Source organism: Scleropages formosus, chromosome 9 (genome assembly GCF_900964775.1).
Source record: "Scleropages formosus chromosome 9, fSclFor1.1, whole genome shotgun sequence".
NCBI lineage: Eukaryota > Metazoa > Chordata > Actinopteri > Osteoglossiformes > Osteoglossidae > Scleropages > Scleropages formosus.
The window spans coordinates 18,289,331-18,307,490 of record NC_041814.1 but is presented as its reverse complement, the minus strand read 5'-3'; the positions used below and the strand labels follow the sequence as shown (position 1 = coordinate 18,307,490).

The 18,160-nt window shown below is 42.9% G+C and overlaps 2 protein-coding genes across 2 annotated transcripts in view; one reads left to right on the top strand and one right to left on the bottom strand.

Moving 5' to 3' along the window:
• Positions 1–307: 307 nt before the first annotated feature.
• Positions 308–6,661, top strand: arpc5b (actin related protein 2/3 complex, subunit 5B). Its single transcript, XM_018754287.1, has 4 exons — positions 308–970; positions 2,691–2,763; positions 3,652–3,828; positions 4,591–6,661. The coding sequence occupies exons 1-4, from the start codon at positions 831–833 to the stop codon at positions 4,651–4,653; spliced, it is 453 nt and encodes a 150-aa protein (XP_018609803.1). The 5' UTR covers positions 308–830; the 3' UTR covers positions 4,654–6,661.
• Positions 6,662–6,996: 335 nt separating this feature from the next.
• Positions 6,997–18,160, bottom strand: part of hmcn1 (hemicentin 1) — a 95,259-nt gene continuing 84,095 nt past the window's right edge. The window contains exons 92-107 of the mRNA XM_018754230.2: positions 17,893–18,063; positions 16,924–17,094; positions 15,688–15,837; positions 14,968–15,105; positions 14,748–14,869; positions 14,367–14,604; positions 14,216–14,278; positions 13,994–14,113; positions 12,701–12,835; positions 12,484–12,597; positions 10,947–11,072; positions 10,664–10,792; positions 9,309–9,656; positions 8,748–8,867; positions 8,304–8,430; positions 6,997–8,033 (exon numbers count right to left, since the gene is read on the bottom strand). Of these exons, the coding sequence (XP_018609746.2) occupies positions 7,667–8,033; positions 8,304–8,430; positions 8,748–8,867; positions 9,309–9,656; positions 10,664–10,792; positions 10,947–11,072; positions 12,484–12,597; positions 12,701–12,835; positions 13,994–14,113; positions 14,216–14,278; positions 14,367–14,604; positions 14,748–14,869; positions 14,968–15,105; positions 15,688–15,837; positions 16,924–17,094; positions 17,893–18,063 (2,639 nt within the window). The 3' untranslated portion in view covers positions 6,997–7,666. The remainder of the gene's footprint in view (positions 8,034–8,303; positions 8,431–8,747; positions 8,868–9,308; positions 9,657–10,663; positions 10,793–10,946; positions 11,073–12,483; positions 12,598–12,700; positions 12,836–13,993; positions 14,114–14,215; positions 14,279–14,366; positions 14,605–14,747; positions 14,870–14,967; positions 15,106–15,687; positions 15,838–16,923; positions 17,095–17,892; positions 18,064–18,160) is intronic.

Below are 18,160 nucleotides of genomic sequence, written 5' to 3'. Positions count from 1 at the left end.
AATGCAGTACAAAGGTAGATTTTAGGATACGTAATAGCCTTTTAGGAGATTTGTCGAAAATAACGTATTAAAATGTAAAATATATTCGTATCAATAAATACATATATAGCTCGTAAATGTCTTCGAAGTGCATGTTTTGTATGATAAAGCACAGTGAGTGTGGAAGCAAAAAGATTTCTACCCCAAAATTATAATGTAGCTCCTGTGCTGAGAGATCATGTACACACACGTACACTGAAAATTATGCGAGTATTGCAAAAGGTATTTATTCCCATGGGGAAGAACACTGCCGGTGGGCACTTTTCCTCGGTGCTGGGGTTCATCTAAATCACAGCGTTTGAGTACAAGTGTGACATCCCTGAACTTAGTCTTAAACGTGAAAAATTGATTCTTTAAGGAGCTCTGCCGCCATTATGTTTTTGTTTTTTTTTTTCCCTTTTTACCTGGTTTAGAATTAAAGAAAAAGTGGATCCTTGTCCTTCTTGTGGAGAAGCGCCCGTCTTTCTAATGAATGAAAACACTTTTGTTTTGAATGAAGCCCTGGCCTGGCGCGTCTGCACTGTCCTCTCGCTCGGGCCATGTGCCACTACACGGCAAACGTTTGAAACGGTGGAGGATTGAATAATATGTAACGAAGAGCAGGGGCTGGGAAGGGTTCAGTGACGGGGACGTGCGGGAGGCGGCGCGGCGTGGCGCTCAGTGTCTGAGGAAGAGGAAGAAAGGCAAAGCGGAGCAGAGCCGAGCCGAGCAGCGCTGCACACACAGGGCCGCCTCTCCCGCCCGGCGTTCCGATACCGCGTTAGAGACAAAAGCAGCGAGTGTGCGGCGCCATGTCGAAGAACACCGTATCCGACCGCTTCAGGAAGGTGGACGTGGATGAGTACGACGAGAACAAATTCGTGGACGAGGAGGACGGGGCGGAAAACCAGCTGGGTCCGGACGAGGCGGAGGTGGACTCCTTCATCAGACAATATCCTTCAGCTCAATGACTCAATGCTGTTTTCGTACCTGTTTCATGTATCCCTCAGCCGCTGCATATGAAAGCGGAGCGGTGTGTGTGTCCGCCTGTCTTAAGGGTGTGGCGCGCGTCGGGCCTGCAGACTGCCTTCGTCGGCACGTCGGGCACATTTCTGTCAAAAACGTTATTAATAATTACTCGGAAAAGCAGGGGGATTGTATGGAGGAGATCATTAAATTTAAATCATGCGTGCATCGTACAGCTTTTCAGCATGAATATTTTACCAGTAGCACGCTGCTTCGTTTTGCATGAACAAACCAGTTTCTTAATATGACACAGTTTGTCCATTAATTGCTGTATTTGAAGGAGACAAAATGTGATAGAGCTACATGGTTTAGTTATTGGTCGAGTTCACGGGATCCAGGTGTAGCTTCTTATTTTGAGAACGCATACGTCGTTCTCCGTTAAAATTGTTATTTGTGGGGAATCACTTCCAAATATCCGATAGCGTGGGCGTTAATGTGTTTGGTATAAACGCGTTCTTTGTGTAAGTGAAGCTCCAAGCAGGGCGGTGTGTGGCATTGATTTGATTCCTCCTTGTGTCCAGACTTCACGAAGATAGAGATTTCCGAAAGGATACACAAGGTTTTAGGATTGAAGTTGCATTTCAAGACTTTTGAATTGTGTGCACAATTCGCGCTTGTTAAAGCAGAAATGCTCTTCTGACAGTAGCGGTTGCCACGTTCGGTCTGTCCGACTCACGCGGCGCGTCAGATGAGGAAATTGTGCATGAGCGCCTTATATGTCGATAGAGAGTGTCGCTCTACTTCCTCTTCCTGGATCCGGCATCTCCTGCCTCGTGCGCGGCGCAACGGACGCACTTGCCGTTACGTCCGTTACTTACGTCCTCGACTCAGGAGCGTCACACAGGATAAAGGGCACAGAGGTCACTCTATAAAATAAATGTCCCTTTTTGTCCAGTCAGAAGTGTATGCTTGTGCCATTTTTCTCATTTTAACAGCAGTATCCCACAAGTTAAATAGGTTAAATGGTTCACATCGGAAAGTAAATGCCCAGCAGGCTGAAACTGGATACATGTCTAAGGAACTTTTCTTAAATTTCTGAAGAGTAAGTGTACTTGTACCTTTCTGCTGGTGGTCTAAACAACACAGTACAGAGCTAAAAGTACAGAGCAGGGACAGCTGGTAGCATAGTGGTTAGAGCTACTGCCTCCAGATCCGCAGATTTGATCCCCCCTGGCCGTAGTACCCTTCAGCAAGGTACTTTACTCTAAAATTGCTCCAGTAAAAACTACCCAGCTCTATAAATGGATAAATAATAGTAAGCTTGTAGCTGTAACCTTAACAGTGTAAGTTGCTTTGGAGCATCAGCTAAATGAATAAATGTAAAAGACAGGTATTAAACTTTATTTAGGTGACACATTTGTCCAAGGTGATTGACAATACAAGTTTATGAATTTTCCAAGGATTTACTGATTTTTACTGCACAGTAGTCTTATGTATCATTTCAGGATGAGTTATTCAAGCAGTGGTACTACAGCAGGTGGGGGATACAAACATTCTTCAGATTATAAGATAGCAGTCCTCACCTCAGTGCTACCTGCAGTCACAGTTAAGTCAGTTTCGATGCAAGAAATGTTTGTTTTTTTGTTAGCCTTGGGGAGAGGGTCCAAGTCAAGGTTTTTGCTGCTTTCCTTAACTGCTCTTTGAACAGGGAACTTGATAGGAGCTTTGCAGGCTGTTCTAAAGAACCCCCCCATCAACACAAAGAACCAGAATGTCAAGGTGAAATTCATTCATTTATTCACTCACTCACTGTTCCAGTGATACTGCACAGAGGAAGTGTAGAAAGGCTCACATTTGGGAGTTATAAAATGGTTTTATTGAAATATTCTTTTGGGTTGTTCACATCATTAGATTATGTATTGGAGGACATTATTACTATTTGGAGGACATTATTGATTATGAAATTGTGAAATATAATTGGCAATGGGAATTTGAATATTATGACAAGTGTAAAATAGGTGCACAATTAACTGACCAGAGAACCATTACTTGACTGCTTCATTTCTCCTTTATTGTTTCAAGCATAATTAAATTTGATGCATCTGTTAAAATTATTTGTATAAAATTTTAAATAATTTGAAATGGAGGTGGGGGGCACGGTGGTGCAGTGGGTTTGGCCTGGACCTGCTGTATGGTGGGTTTAGGGCTCGGGTCCCACTTGGGGTGTGTCCCCTCTCCCCCAGGCCCTGCACCTTACTCTGCCAGGCTAGGCACTAGCTTGCCGCAACCCCACTCGGGACAAGCAGTTGTAGACATTGTGTGTGTGTGTGTGTGTGTGTGTGTTTGTGTTTGTGTGTGTGTGTGTGAGAAATGGAGGCATGAAACATGGAAATACTGACAATATGTAATTACTGAACTTTAACCGAAAATGCCATTTTACATGCAGGATAAAGGTAAGTAAATAAAAAAAAGTAAAAGGTTTAAATTTGCTTTAAAACATCCTAATACGGGTGTTTTATTTATAAGCATTGTTAGAAAGCACTGTTCTAATGTTCCAAAATTTGTTAAATGAATTGAGTGTCTTTTGATGGCCATTAAATAAAAAATACAATGACCTCTCTGTTATAAAAGGATTAATGATTCCCTTTTGTTTTTGCTGCTGGGTAGGATCGAGCCGAGGGTCTGGTTCTGAAAGTACTCAGCTCCTTCAAGAGCAGCGACATTGAGAAAGCTGTGCAGTCCCTGGACAAGAATGGCGTGGACCTCCTCATGAAATACATCTACAAGGGGTTTGAGAAGCCTTCTGAGAAAAGCAGTGCAGTTCTTTTGCAGTGGCACGAGAAGGTACATTAGCCCTTCAGTGGTGTTCTCATGTTGGTGTGACTATTTTTGACTTGAGTCATAAGTCATTCATCACATGAAGCCATTTCTTGTCAATGAGGTCAGGATTATTTGATGAATGGGGTAGCTGGTAGCATAATGGTTACAGTTGCTCCCTTTAGACTCAGGTTGCAGGCTCCAATCCCACCTCCTGCTGTAGTACTTACTTAGAGTAAAAGTTGTATGAAGAGGTAAATAATTCTAGATAGCTTAATATTGTGAGTCACTTTGGAGAAAAGTGTCGCTAAATGAATATTTAGTGCAACAGAGCATGATAAATTGAAGTAGTTTGTAAAGTATTTGCTTAGTTAATTCACACACACATCTTCAGAACCGCTCGTCCCATGTGGGGTCACGGGGCACCGGAGCCTACCCGGCAACTCAGGGCGTAAGGCTAGAGGGGGAGGGGACACACCCAGGACGGGACGCCAGTCCGTCGCAAGGCACCCCAAGCGGGACTCGAACCCCAGACCCACTAGAGAGCAGGACTGTGGTCCAACCCACTGTGCCACCGCGCCCCCTTCGCTTAGTTAATTCATTTTATCTAATACTTTTCTTCCAAGCAAGATATAATTTCCTGATTCAGTGATGCCTTCATCAGGAGGTGGGATTCAGGCCTGGGTTATTCTGCTGGAAAGCAACAGCTGTAACCACTGAATCACCTGCTGCTCTACTGCTGTTGCACTGTCTGCTGATCCACAGCTGAATAGGATTTTTCTCTTCCAGGCCCTGTCTGCTGGAGGGGTTGGTTCTATTGTTAGAGTGCTGACTGCGAGGAAGACGGTCTAAAGGACCCTCATGCTTGCTTCGCACTGTCAGGATTGGCTGGTACATAAAAGCCAAGGGTTTTGCAGGGTGCCATAGAACACCCCACTCGCTGTATGCACTTCGCATCTTTGTCTCCTACCCGCTCAAGCCTTTCCTCACATTCCTCCCAGTCAGACGTCAGGAGGCTGCCGTACCTCTATAAACTGGATATGATCGGATCAGACCGGCCAACGATCTGTGCGCGATCAAGCAGGCATGTTGGTACAAAAGAAGCTCTGCGACTAATTTGTAACTTCACATTAATGCACTCAGGAATATTTTTATTCAAAGGTAACTTTCATTAAGGGCACAACTGTTTAATGTTTAATTTTCTCCAAGCTGATTGGCTTTCCAAAGGGCATTATGTATCCAGGAAATCACACAGGTTTGCATTTTATTTTAGGAAGCAGTCCAAGCACTCAAGATTTCTTTATGAGTTTGCCTCCTGCGTGTCCTCATTTTTCACATCTTTGTAATACTCCCGTAATCCATGTTGGCTATCGCCACGCACCATCTAGTCATAATTGGGGGCCATTAGACTGGTTATGTTTCAACTTAGAGACCTTAAGCATTTTTCAGACATAAATTTAAAATTACATTTAATGTGCATTTTGCTGTCTTTCAGCATTTGTGTTAATGTAACGCCTCTTCTTTTCAACTGCGCTGACACTGAAGCTGATGAATTCTTACAAGGTTCATGTTTCCTACTATTACCTGTTGTTAATCTAACTGCTGAATTATGCACTTTTAAAACATTTCAATATCTGTTAAAATCTGAAGTGCTCTGATTGTATATTGCAAGCTCCTGTGCTGTTAATATTTGTAACCAGAACTGGAATTTTTCCTGTTACGTGTTTCGTAATTTTAACAGAACTGCCACTGCAGGTCACCACAGGAGCACATTTCTCAGTGTTTAGATCCACTTTGCTTGTTCAACTAAACTAGTTCATCTAAAAAAAAAAAAAAAAAAAAAACAAAACTGCCCATCAAAGGAGAATGATTTAATCTAATGAAATCCACATTTATTGACATGGGAGTTACCTGCTTACATGTGCAACAATACTTTGTGTATGTTAGACCTTATTTTGCCAAAATGTATTAAATGTTTTTATCTATCCATATTTTACAGTGTGACAAATCCCCTCCTCCAGACTCCTCACAGCACACTGATACCTGCTTTGTTACAGTGAAAAGGGAGCTTTTCTTTTTCTGTATATTTCCAGTGTCAGTTGACTGACGTAGTGTGCACTCTAATTGCAGTCACAGACTGAATTTCCCAGGTTGTGTACTTGATGTACTTATGAAACATGGGCCAACCTCATAGTTAGTGACTGCTTCAGCCAGTGCCAGCCACCTCTGCTCACAGGTGAGCTCTCCTTTCAGTTTGGGCCATGGTGCTGGCATTTCTTTGCTGCTTGTGCCACATCTTTGAACTGAGTTCTGGACCAATATTGCTATAAATTATATTTACTCATTCTGGATTATTTTTAGTAAAAGTTTTTATATATGTATACTTTATATACTTCAATTTTTCAGGAATGTTTAGTAGAAGTAACTGGTGCTCTAGTCAAGAACAAGGGGAGGGCCATGCAAAGTCAACCAAACAGTTTATCATACTCTGATACATGTGAACATACTTTTCCTGTCAGGTGTATTTATACTGGTACATTTGTTAATTGAGTAGTTGGGTTATTTTCCATTTTGCTGCAAAAACACAATTGTCAACCTATTTACTAGAACATATTGTGTAGTTTTTATAAAAGTAATTGATTTTAGTTATGTGAGGCACATGTGGATCCATATAAGTAACAAAAGTTTTTATGCCATTGACCAAACAAGAAATGTGTAAAGGAAAGGAACTGGTTATTTGCTGTAATGAGTATTGTCCTTGTGTCCAAGTGCAAATATACTGCAGAAATGTTGTACAAACTGCCTTATTAATTCCTTTTTATGTTTGTGCATTTGTCACTAAATAAAAATACCTGTATGTTGCAGGATTGTTTTTGTATTATTTGGTGTCTAACAAATTTTCACCAGTCCTTACAGAAATGTACATTCACCCATACATATGCATAGAGGACACTTTTTGCAGTATCTTCACTTATTGATGTGAAGAATACTTTTAATTTCTTTTAGAAAAATTACAGTACTGTAGAGAAACAAATTGCAAAACATATATACAGTTCAAAAATACAATACATCTTGGTATCAGAGTAAAAGAGACCTGTGAAGCAATCCAAGGTGTATAAACCAGTGGTGATGTCACTAATAACTGTCCATAACAAATTCATGTAATCTGGTGAAAAAGGGACATCCACACAGGGCTCTTAGAATGACAGTACTGCTCTGGGAACAGTTGACTTATGGGAAATGTGTCTACCTTTCTTACCCAATAAGAAGCACGGAAAGGAGGTTAAAATGTCTAATGACCAAGCATGGTCCTTGAAAGCCACAGAGCATGCTGCTTTTAACCTTTACAAAGGGCATTACTGGGCAGCTAAATGACTTGTCAAAAATATGGTAATTAGTAATTAAAATGAACTTTCTAGCATTGGCAAAATTCACCCAGCTAGACTGAAGACCAACAAAACTAATTTTGGAAGGAAAATCCCACGTAGTTGTTCCAAGTCACATAATGGAATAATACAAACTATAGTCTCACCTCAATTATTTCCTGATCTGTTCTGAAAAGGAGCTTTTGTCCTTGGAAATATAACATTCCCAATGTTTCTGAAACGCTCGTTTGTTTCTTGTTTATTTTTACAAAACGGAAGGATTGTGAAAACTGAATTATGGCTTAGGTTCTACTTTTGAATCCAAATGCCGTAAACACTCAAGCTGACACTAGTGGGCAGTGTTCAGTCCTTTGGAATGGTCCTTGGCTTGCAGTTCTGTGCGGTGCAAAGCCTTGCGTTCCCAGTCACTTCTTCAAGTGGTTGCTCTCCACCACTCACACTACAATATACACTCAGGCTTGTCTTTGCCCTAAAGTGCTCTAGTATGGGTAGGTGGACACCGCAATGTACACGATGAACGTAGTCTGATAGTCAATGCCCCCATCGGCACTGTACGACAGAGCTCTGACCTTCATCCTGTAGATGCGGGCCTCACGCAGCGGCCGCGTGGTAAACAGCACCCCCTTCAGGTTCTCATCACGGATGGCGAAGGGCAAGGTGACGTCCTCGTCCACCACCAGGAAGGAGGTGCGGGGGTGGACCACCCCGTCCTGAGTGTAGGCCACCAGACGGATCAGGTCCTGATTGGCCACAATGCCGAAGGGCAAAGACAGCAACCTGTACTTCAGTGCAAAGAGGCTGAGGGCACATTCCAGGTCATTGGGAGGGCACTTCTTCAAGCAGAACCTGTAAGAGTCCAAAAAACTTTTAACACTTTGACTAATGCAGCAGGCAGAGGACAATTTAATACTCATGTTTTAAGTCAAGTGTGTCTTCGGTACATTAGAACCAAATATTACATTTTAACTTCTGTTAGCATGTTCTGTAGGGCTGGAGTGTTTCAGAGCATTTCCAAAGACTTGGTATTTAGACTCTGTGGGTGCATTGTTCTGAGTACCTGCTGTGTATAAAATGACACGTAGTGTTCGGATTGTCTAATGATAATTCCATGCCTACCCAGTCGAGGGGTCCCTCTGATAGTTGGGTGGACAGGGGGTATCTATACACTGATAGCTTCCTCTCATATTGAAGCACATCCTGTTAAGGCCGCACTGAATGCTCTGCTCCAGGCACTCGTCGATGTCTGTAGACAAACAGAAAGGAGTGAAAAGTTTGTTTATATATGGGGTTTGTTATGGCACTAAAAGTATTTATGGCAAGCACTGAACGTACACCTCCAATCATCGCAGCACTGCAGTACTGTAAACGTTCCTGTGTGAAAGCAAATGGAAACAGTTCTATGAAGCATTTTTTTGTTCAGACAAGACAAATTTAAAGAGGAAAGAATTTTTTTTTTTCTTTTTTAAATTTTGTCTGTATACTTTTAAGACATTTTAGAGTACTGAACACTGATTTACTGGTATATTGCTGGCCTTTGCGGCATGCTGCTGTCTGGCTCACCTTGGCAGGTCTTTCCATTGGTCATAAGGCGATAGCCGTTGGGACAAAGGCACCTATAACTCCCTGGTGTGTTCATGCACTCATGCTGACACATGTCTTTGCTTTCACATTCGTTGATGTCTGCAATGACACAAAATAGACCCATATCAGTCACCAGTTTGCTAAGTGGCACAAAACTGCAGGATATTTATACATACGTACCATTTATAACTAACGTCACTAAAAACTGGGCATTTCAGTTTTTTTTCCATTTACAGTCCCATGCACATTTGACTAAGCCATAATTTATGTCCATGTTTTTGCACATAATTCACAAGAATAACATGTCTCATGTTGGGGGTTCAGTGATCTCTTCAGAATGTCATGAAGATTTGAGTACAAAAGTTAAGTTCAAGTGTTTTCTTCAGTGTGCTCAACTAAATTCAGCCCTGTGAATTAAAAGGTATGTCCACTTGTCACAATGCTTTCAAGGATCAGAAATTTGCCAGTGGCCTTTTGATGGGAAGATTAACATGGCTAACCCAACAGATACTGTAGACCTCGACTTTGGTACATATTTACCTAGACAGTGGCCATGCGCTGCTTTAAACCCTCCAGGACAGGCTTTTCTAGTGTCCCTGAGGGTGCGTGGAGAAGGGCCCCTAATGTAACTATTGCTGGAGTAGGAATGGTATGTCTGAGAAGACAGGCTGTGGTACTGCCGGTGGTAGAAGCTTCTGTCAGGCGACGACTGCGATGTTCTAAAGCCATACGAATAGCTCTCGTAAGTGGGAAGCTTCTCCAGCCCTGCGCAAGACTTGCCATCACCCAGCAAGTGGCGGCCGGGCGGGCAGAGGCACTGGAAGCTGCCAGGGTTGTTGATGCACTGGTGGGCACAGGGCGGGGGTACCCTCTCACATTCATTAATGTCTGTCCCCACAACAAGCCCCCAGAACGACCGAACGTGAAGAGAGGAGGACAAAGAGGAGGAGGAGGAGGTAGAGACAAAGGAGGAGAGGACAAAACAAAGGAGAACGGCGATCAGTCTCTGGCTCCAGTGGAGTATGTTCAATCCAGTTTTGCAGACAGTAAGTTGTGCCAAAAGACTTTAAATCCCTCATTTTCTTTAAGCAGCAGGTTATGTTGTTCAATGTGTAAACACAGTTAATGAATTAGAAAATTATTAATTTTGTCAGTAATATCATATCTCATTTTGCAGGTTCAGTGATCTCTAAGCAATCCTAGACAGAGCTATCAAGGAGGTAATGTACCAATGGTAGACTTGAGTATCTAAAGTGTACTCCATCATTTGGAATCTTCAATGTTCCCATAATTTAAGCTCTCCTGGTCAGGCCTACTGAGTAAAAAATACTATATACCTACAAGAGGTAGTGAATGAATACCATATCAAAGCAGAACAGATCAGAGTCTGACACTGAAATAAAGGAGTGAGGAGGAGATGAAAAGGGCAGAGGTCAGATGGAAGATGGAAAGTAAATGGAGTGAGGATGCAGAATAGGATCACTACCTAAAAGAGTTCAAGGAGTGGCTAGAGAAGGGCTATTTTGAATTTTACAACCCCGATGAGTTCTCACATGCGATTTTATATAACTGCAATGCTACACTTTTTACAGTTTTATTCTCTTTAGGGAATAAACCCATCCATCCAACATAAAGCTGGTGTTCCATTTTTTCCCCTCTTTGTACACCAGTTATGCTTGCATCCTGTGTTTTCAAACAAGCAGGAGAGGAAGTGACAGCAACAGCTGTGACTGCTGCAGGGAATGCAAGGGCTGTAAGATGCTGGGGGTTTGTATGGGCTGCAGGACAGACAGCAGCACACTTAGACAATGTGAGGAAGCAAGGAGCAACAGATGTATGAGGAGCGTGTGACGCGTACCAGGAGTGTGCTAGCTGGGTACCCCTACAATACGTACCGAGGCAGGGGTGGCCAACCCCCTGGGAGCGATACCCTCGGGGGCAGGTGCAGTGGTAGCTACCACGAGTGTTCTCACAGATCTGGTTATACCGGCACTGATGGGTTCCATCCCTGCATTCGTCAATATCTGCAGGGGGAGCAAAGGAGAGAAGGATTAAACTGATACTCTCATTGCATCAGCCGGTTGAATTACAGGGTGTTTTTGACAACTACCATGGAACAGTACTCCCGATTCTCTCCCTGCAGTCATGTGTTTCAGCGACAGAGAGACAGCCACTCACCCACACAGGTGTCATTGGCTCCTTTAGTCATCCCGGTTGGACACAGGTCAATGCAGGTGTACCCACCCTTGGTGTTCCTGCACTGCTGGTCCGAGCGGCACACCCTCTGCCGACACTCGTTGATGTCTGAAGAAGGTACACATCATCATAATAGACCTCATCCTTTCACCATCATTTGAGTTATCATTTACTCACTGATCTGAAGAGCTGTTTCTAAAGAAAACAAACTGTAATCTGAAAAAAATACAAAGCATACATTCAGTTTTGTCATTGTTGCTTTGCTCGTTTTTCTTTTTATGACAAATCTGGGTCGCTATGCGGAGGGTGCGGTGGCGCAGCAGGTTTGGCTGGGGCCTGCTGTGTGGTGGCTCTGGGGTTCAAGTCCTGCTTGGGGTGCCCTGCGGTGGACTGGTGCCCTCTGCGGGGTGTCTCCCCTCACTCCCGCACCCTGCGCTGCTGGGTTGAGCTCTGGCTTGCAGCGATTCCACTTGGGACAAGCGGTTGTAGACAATGTGTATCTGGGTCACAAATAGCTGTGCTACCAAAGGTGGGTACAACAGCCACAAACATTACTCAAGTAACACGACTCATCCAAACATTTTTTGGTAAAAAAAAAAGTTACTAAAATTTAGTCTATTTAGCATCAAATGTTAAAATTTTCAATATTCAGCTTTAACTCAAGGAAAAATGTGTTTTTTCAGTGAACTAAATATTTTGTATCAGTACAATTACACGCACGCACTGAAACTGCTTGTCCCAAGCAGGGTCGCGGCAAACCAGAGCCTAACCCACCAACACAGGGCTTAAAGGCTGGAGGGGGAGGGGGCACACCCAGGACGGGACGCCAGTCCATCACAAGACACCCCAAGCAGGGCTCGAACCCCAGACACACCAGAGAGCAGGACCCAGCCAAACCCGCTGCACCACTGCACTCCCTCTCAGTACACTTAGATATTATCAATTAGACTAATCAAATAAATGCAAAACAATGGAAAGACCACAGTCTGCTAGGTATTGTTGAGTGGGTGTTGGATGTGTAGTCGGGATACTCTTTAGAGCGAGGGTAGATATGTCGCCAGATTAGATAACCTACACATAACAAGACTGATAGTTCCACTGGGATGCAGCGGTGTGACAAAGAACTGAAGCGGAAAAAACCATCTAGATTTACTTTAAATCTGGAGAAACATGTTCACGGTATTCAGAAGTTACATCAACAATTATTGTAAGTAAATGATTTGCTGAAAATAGTCAATAAATCCACAGAAAACATAAGCTGCAAAAAGAAGAGGGTGACAGAAATGTAATGGAGTAAAAGCACTTTGTTTCTTTATAAATGTACTTGACTAAAAGTAAAAAGCATCTCTGAAAAGTACAGTTTGTACAGAAATTGCCTGGAGCTCAAATAACAGAGTAAATGTAACCCAGTACAACCTATCTGTATATGCTATTTTCTGAACTAAAAGAACTTAAACGCAGAGTTCCGTGGGTAAACATTACATGGGCCAGTCTGAAATATGCGAGAGGTGATACACACCGATACACTTATGATTCCGCAGTTGGTATCCAGGCTCACATGCACAGAGGAAACTACCGATGGTGTTGAGACAGTGCTGGTTACAGGGGCTGGACTCTTGGCACTCATTGATGTCTGTTTAAAAAAGGAAAATTATGCTGGGAGGTACGTACAAACTGTCCAAGATTGATCCAGTTGGGCATGGCACTGAAAACTAGGCGAGAAAATTAACCGAAACCTTGGCAGCTTAATCCATCAGTTGTCCTGCGGAAGCCCCGTCCACAACGCATCACACAGCGGTACGAGCCAATGGTGTTCTCACATCCCTGGCTGTCATGGCACAGATGTTCTCTCAGAGCACATTCATCAATGTCTGCAGTCGAACACAGCACAAGCAGCATCAGTTTACATCCATTGCCTGATTGACAGGATACACAGCTAAGGACAGCATACTTTTCCAACTACGTCATTTCCAGACCATGTTCACTAAGTTTGTTTTTCTTCTCTTGTCTCTGAGCAGACCAGCGAAACCTATCAATATTATCAATGTGACCTATTAGTGTCAACATTTGCCTCTGTATTGGCAGTGAAGTTTAGGCATGTGTATTTCTTACAGGTTTATGATAAATTTCAGTATTCATTACTTGCAAATTCAAACCTAAAGCCTACATTAAACTGCAATGTAACTAACTTTAAATTTTACAGCTTCTTATATTTTTGGTCGGGGAAAATAAAATACAATGAAATTAACTGTAAATATACAGATACATTTTCTAAACAAATATACATGTGCGTGTTTTATCGATTTTATTTGGTGCTATAGTGTACTTGTACGTTTGGCATTGCATGACAAGTTAAAAAAAGGTAGAAGATTATCACATTATTTTAAGGTATTGTGGCATGCTGAGTGGTGACTAGGGATGAAGTTGTATGGGGTAGATTTCTCAAGTGTATTATGAACAAACAAAACAAATCATGTAAAATGCACATAGCAGGAGTTTTTGATAGCAACTGCAGCAACAAAATTCACCACCAGGCTGAGCCCTGCAGTGCCACAACTCCTCCCCATCATTAGTTCATTAAATACACTGGTCGCGCCAGCAGACGATAAACCAAGAGTTGGGTGTTACTGTGCTTCTGCATGCACAAAAACCTAAAATATTTCAAATTCATTTAGCAATTCCGGAGCATGTTTTAAATGTGTAGTGTATTTCAACAAATTTCTAAAATTACTATACATTGCCATCTCCAAATTGTTTAACTAAAATGATATCAGTCATCAAACCTCATAGGAGAAGGTATTTAACCCAATCACATGGTTAATGGATATTAACTGGGCAATGACTGTGTAATACAGTGTATTTAGTTTATGTGACAGAAAGAACTGATCATCTCTCATATTCTATATTAAAATGATTCTTTCTTCAATTATTTCACTTAACAATTACATCTGCACCCTGGTGGCATATGAGGGTGCCCACCAACATAATCTAGACAGCTAATACACGTGAAAGGTGAGTGTTTGCCCTACCCTGACACGTTTTCCCATCCGCAGATATGGTGAGACCCCGAGGGCAGGAGCAGTAGTAGGTTCCCATGGCATTGTGGCAGGTATGAGAACATGGGTTCCCAGCAACACATTCATTTTCATCTTCATTATGAAAAACAATGGAAAGGAACATTTAAATTTCTCCTTCACTTCGACTTCGGGTAATGTACCAAAACTCAAAGGTTTTAACACCAAAGAATTTACCTGCACAATATGGTCCAGCAGGTTCAAGGTGAAAGCCAACTGGACACTGGTTACTCCGGTCACCTGAAACACCCATCAGCCAAGCTCAAACTGCTGAAGACATCACACTCTAAAGATTATGACACCAAATTCCATTGAGAGACCAGCAAACCTTTCGAGATGGTAGCTTGAATTTTGTATTCCAATAGCTCCTCCAATGGGCTGTAGTCTGCCTTGATGGCAGAGGCACGGAGGGTCTCCACCAGGAATGGCATCTTCCCTCTGGAGGGCTCATAGGTGATGGTGTGATTCCAGGAGTACGGCACACTCACCCTGTCAACAGTGAACATGCGAGTGGACAACGCATACAACTGCCCAGGGCCGGTCTGAATGTAGTCCTCGCTGTAGTCCTAGAGACACACAAACACACACCACATGTTAAATTCTGGTTAATTCCAGAAATTTCCAGATGAGCATTATCGTGAAATTTATATCCATGTGAGTTAAGTGTTTAATATAACCAGCTGTTTCCGTGAAAAACTACCAGCTGTACCTTCACACTAATTTCAGAGTTAGAGGGCAACTCTAAGATATGTCCATTAATCACAATGTCAAACAGCAGAGCTCCATCAGAATCAAGCCCTCTTGCAACGTGAGTCATCCTGAGGATTTCTCCTGAAATAAAAAGGAGAACATAAAACAACATAAAATTCTAAGACAACAAGTGACAACAAATTATAACTGGTAAACTCATCTATTGTACATGTCCTTACCTGTGGCAAACTCCACCTGGGTCTCCCTTCTGAAAATTCCTCTTGTAAGGCTGAAACCATTCATGGCCTCACCCAGCTCCTGTGCAGTGGTCCAATAGATGGGATTTAGGATGGAGATGATCTTCCTCATTGCAGGTCCTAGAGGCAAGGACACAGCAGAAGAACTACTAAGAAAGTTATGTCAAATACTGTATTTAGAACACTTTTGGAAAAGGAAATAAAAATCAATCACCAACAAACTAGCCACTTCAGATGATCAAAATCTACTGCAGTTCAATGTGTCTTTCAATAGCACCCTGCCCAAAAGGTTTACTTAGATAGTAAGAGCAAAAAAGGTATATAAAGACTTGTAACAAGAAGCAAAACAAAGAACGAAACATATATGAATGTAATTGTGAAGAAAAAATGCAGAAGGCCACAGAAGAGGAAACAAAAGAGTTAACAATTGGCAATGGGGATAAAACCTCTTAGAATCCAAGGCTGACTGGAAAACCACCCTTCTTGAGTACACTAATATTGCAAAACTAGAAGAAGCAGTTCTGTAAGCAATACTGCGTTAACAATTTGTGGAACAGTCAGCTAGTCATCCAGTCACCCTGTATCTATTCATGAGGTGACCTTCACTGGGTCAGACAGTGAAAGCCCTTAAGGCTCACAGAGTTGAAAGGTGGAAGAACAGATGTAAGAAGTTGCTTATTAAGGAAGCATTATATTACTCACCAAGACTTCTGGGTACATTGGAAATGGTGGCCTGTACAACTCTGCCCCCATGTTCTTCACCATCAGTAATTGTTGCATTGACGATGGCGATTCCAAAATCCATGTCATTAACGTTTCCAATAATGCTTCCCCTAGCCCACTGAGGTCCACCTGAGAGAAATGTATCACTTTCAGTTGAGATGTTATAGCAGACCTTGTGTGTTAAACTGTTAATGAATTATTATAACTTGCAACCAATAGAAAATGTTTGGGTAGCATTATATTATGAAATCACCGATTTCTTGATGGATAATCAGTCAATTCTAAAGATTGGCGATTCTACCCAGTCTGCCCTCCTTAAAGTATCAGACGCTCACCTCTCAGTTAGAGCTGCCTCCCTTTCCTCAGTCCTCATTCTTTTTTACATCTCTGCAGCATTTGACACAGTCAACCATTGGATCCTACTTTCTTCTCTCAACAAGCTTGGAATGAAAGGATCACCACTAAACTGGTGATGTACTTATAGAGTAGACCTTACCAGGTGGTTTGGTGTAGTTCCTTGTCTTCCCCTCAGTCTCTCATGTGATGTTTTGTAATGCTCTGAGCTACGTGCTTTGCTCGTCTCCATCTACACCACTTGTCTTGGCTCTGTCATTGTTCCTCAAAAATTAAAGTCATAATCTAATCCTGCACATACCTCCTGTGTAACATCCACAGGATCTGAAAATATCTCACAACGCAGTCTATACAGCTCCTTGTCGGGGACATGCTGATATCCCACTTGGTCTACAACTCTACTATTTTCCAGCCTCTACCATCAAGACTTATCATATTATCCAGAATGCCACGGCACATGTTTTGTTTGACCTGCCAAAGTATTTCTTTGTATTTCCTCTCCTTGCATCTTTCCACTGGCTCCCTGTGGCTATCCATATAAAATTCAAGAAACAGCCTAAAAAATGGTCATAGGATCTGTACCCCAATATCACATCTCTTTCACACCAACTTCTCTATTGACCACACCATGTGTAAAAATCACCTCTGCATTTTCTGTCAGAATCAATCCTATATGCAGCTACTCATGTAATGTACATGGGCAGAAATGGTGGCATTGACAATTGACAAACCATTCTTTGACAATCATGTGTCTGCATCTAAAGCTCTTAGTCCGTTGTGAGATACCATCCTATTGACTCCAAGCTGTATACTGCTTTACAAGAAAGTGTCTGCCAAATGAATAAATAGAAAGTTCAGTACCTGGGCAAGCTTGAATGTTACACCTGGACAACTGAGAAGAATCCCCTGGGCAAGAACGACCCTCATTTGTGGGAGGGGGGCTGTTGCAAAGTCGAACCCGTGTCTGCTCCCCTCCACCACATGATGCGGAGCATGCTCCCCATGGCTGCCACGGTCCCCAGTTCCCATCCACTAGAGACCAAAAGAACAGTGGTGCTAAAGCTTCAAGGTGGTGCTGCACATTATTGGAGATTCAGGTGTCAGAAATAAATGACTCATTCATATTTTGTCTTATAGATGGCTGGTGGCATCAGGTTTGGAGCGGCTGCTTTTGGCTCCAGAGGCTGCCGGTTCAATCCCCACCTCTGCCTGTGGTGCCCTTGAGCAAGGTGCTTGCCCTGCAATCCAGTACCTTTGCCTGTCTGTGTGACTGGCTACCTAGTTGTAGCTCTGCGATGAATTAGCGTTCCATCCAAGGTGTGTCCCCCACCCCTTCAGCCTTGCGCCTAATGCCACCAGGATGGGCTCCAGCTCATATGTGACCCTGCTTGGGACAAACAGTTATTGAAATTGGTTGATTGGTTGGATATTTTGTCTTTATTTCACTTTTAGAAAGGAATATATACAATGAACTATTGCAAGTGATGCTACACATTATCTTTCACTTAAGGAACCAACCAACCAACCAACCAACCAATGTCAACAACCGCTTGTCCAGAGAGGGGTAACGGCGAGCTGGAGCCTAAGTAACGCAGGGCGCAGGGCCAAGGGGGGAGGGGACACACCCAGGATGGGACACCAGTCTGTCACAAGGCACCCCAAGTAGGGCTCGAACCCTAGACCCGCCACAGAGAGGGCATCGTCCAAGCCTGCCGCACCACCATGCCCCCTCATCACTCAAAGAACCTGCAAGGCTATTCCTCTTTTTGTTGTACTGTACAGATTTGGTCATAGAGGATTTCCCAATGGTGTGGTGAGTGTTGGCCTCACCTGGGCAGTTGGCTGTGTTACATCTCTGGATCTGTGTGTCAGCCCCGGCACAGGCACGGCCCCCGCTGTTGGGTCTTGGATTGTCACATGAGCGATATCTACGCATCTGACCCCCGTTACATGTCCGGCTGCAGGTTCCCCAGCTGCTCCATGGACCCCAGTTACCATGGACTGAGGACATGTGCATACAAGAACAAAATAATCAGCACAACACAAGAGAGCATAAATATGGCACATTAAAATTAAAGTTAATAATAAAACTGAGGTT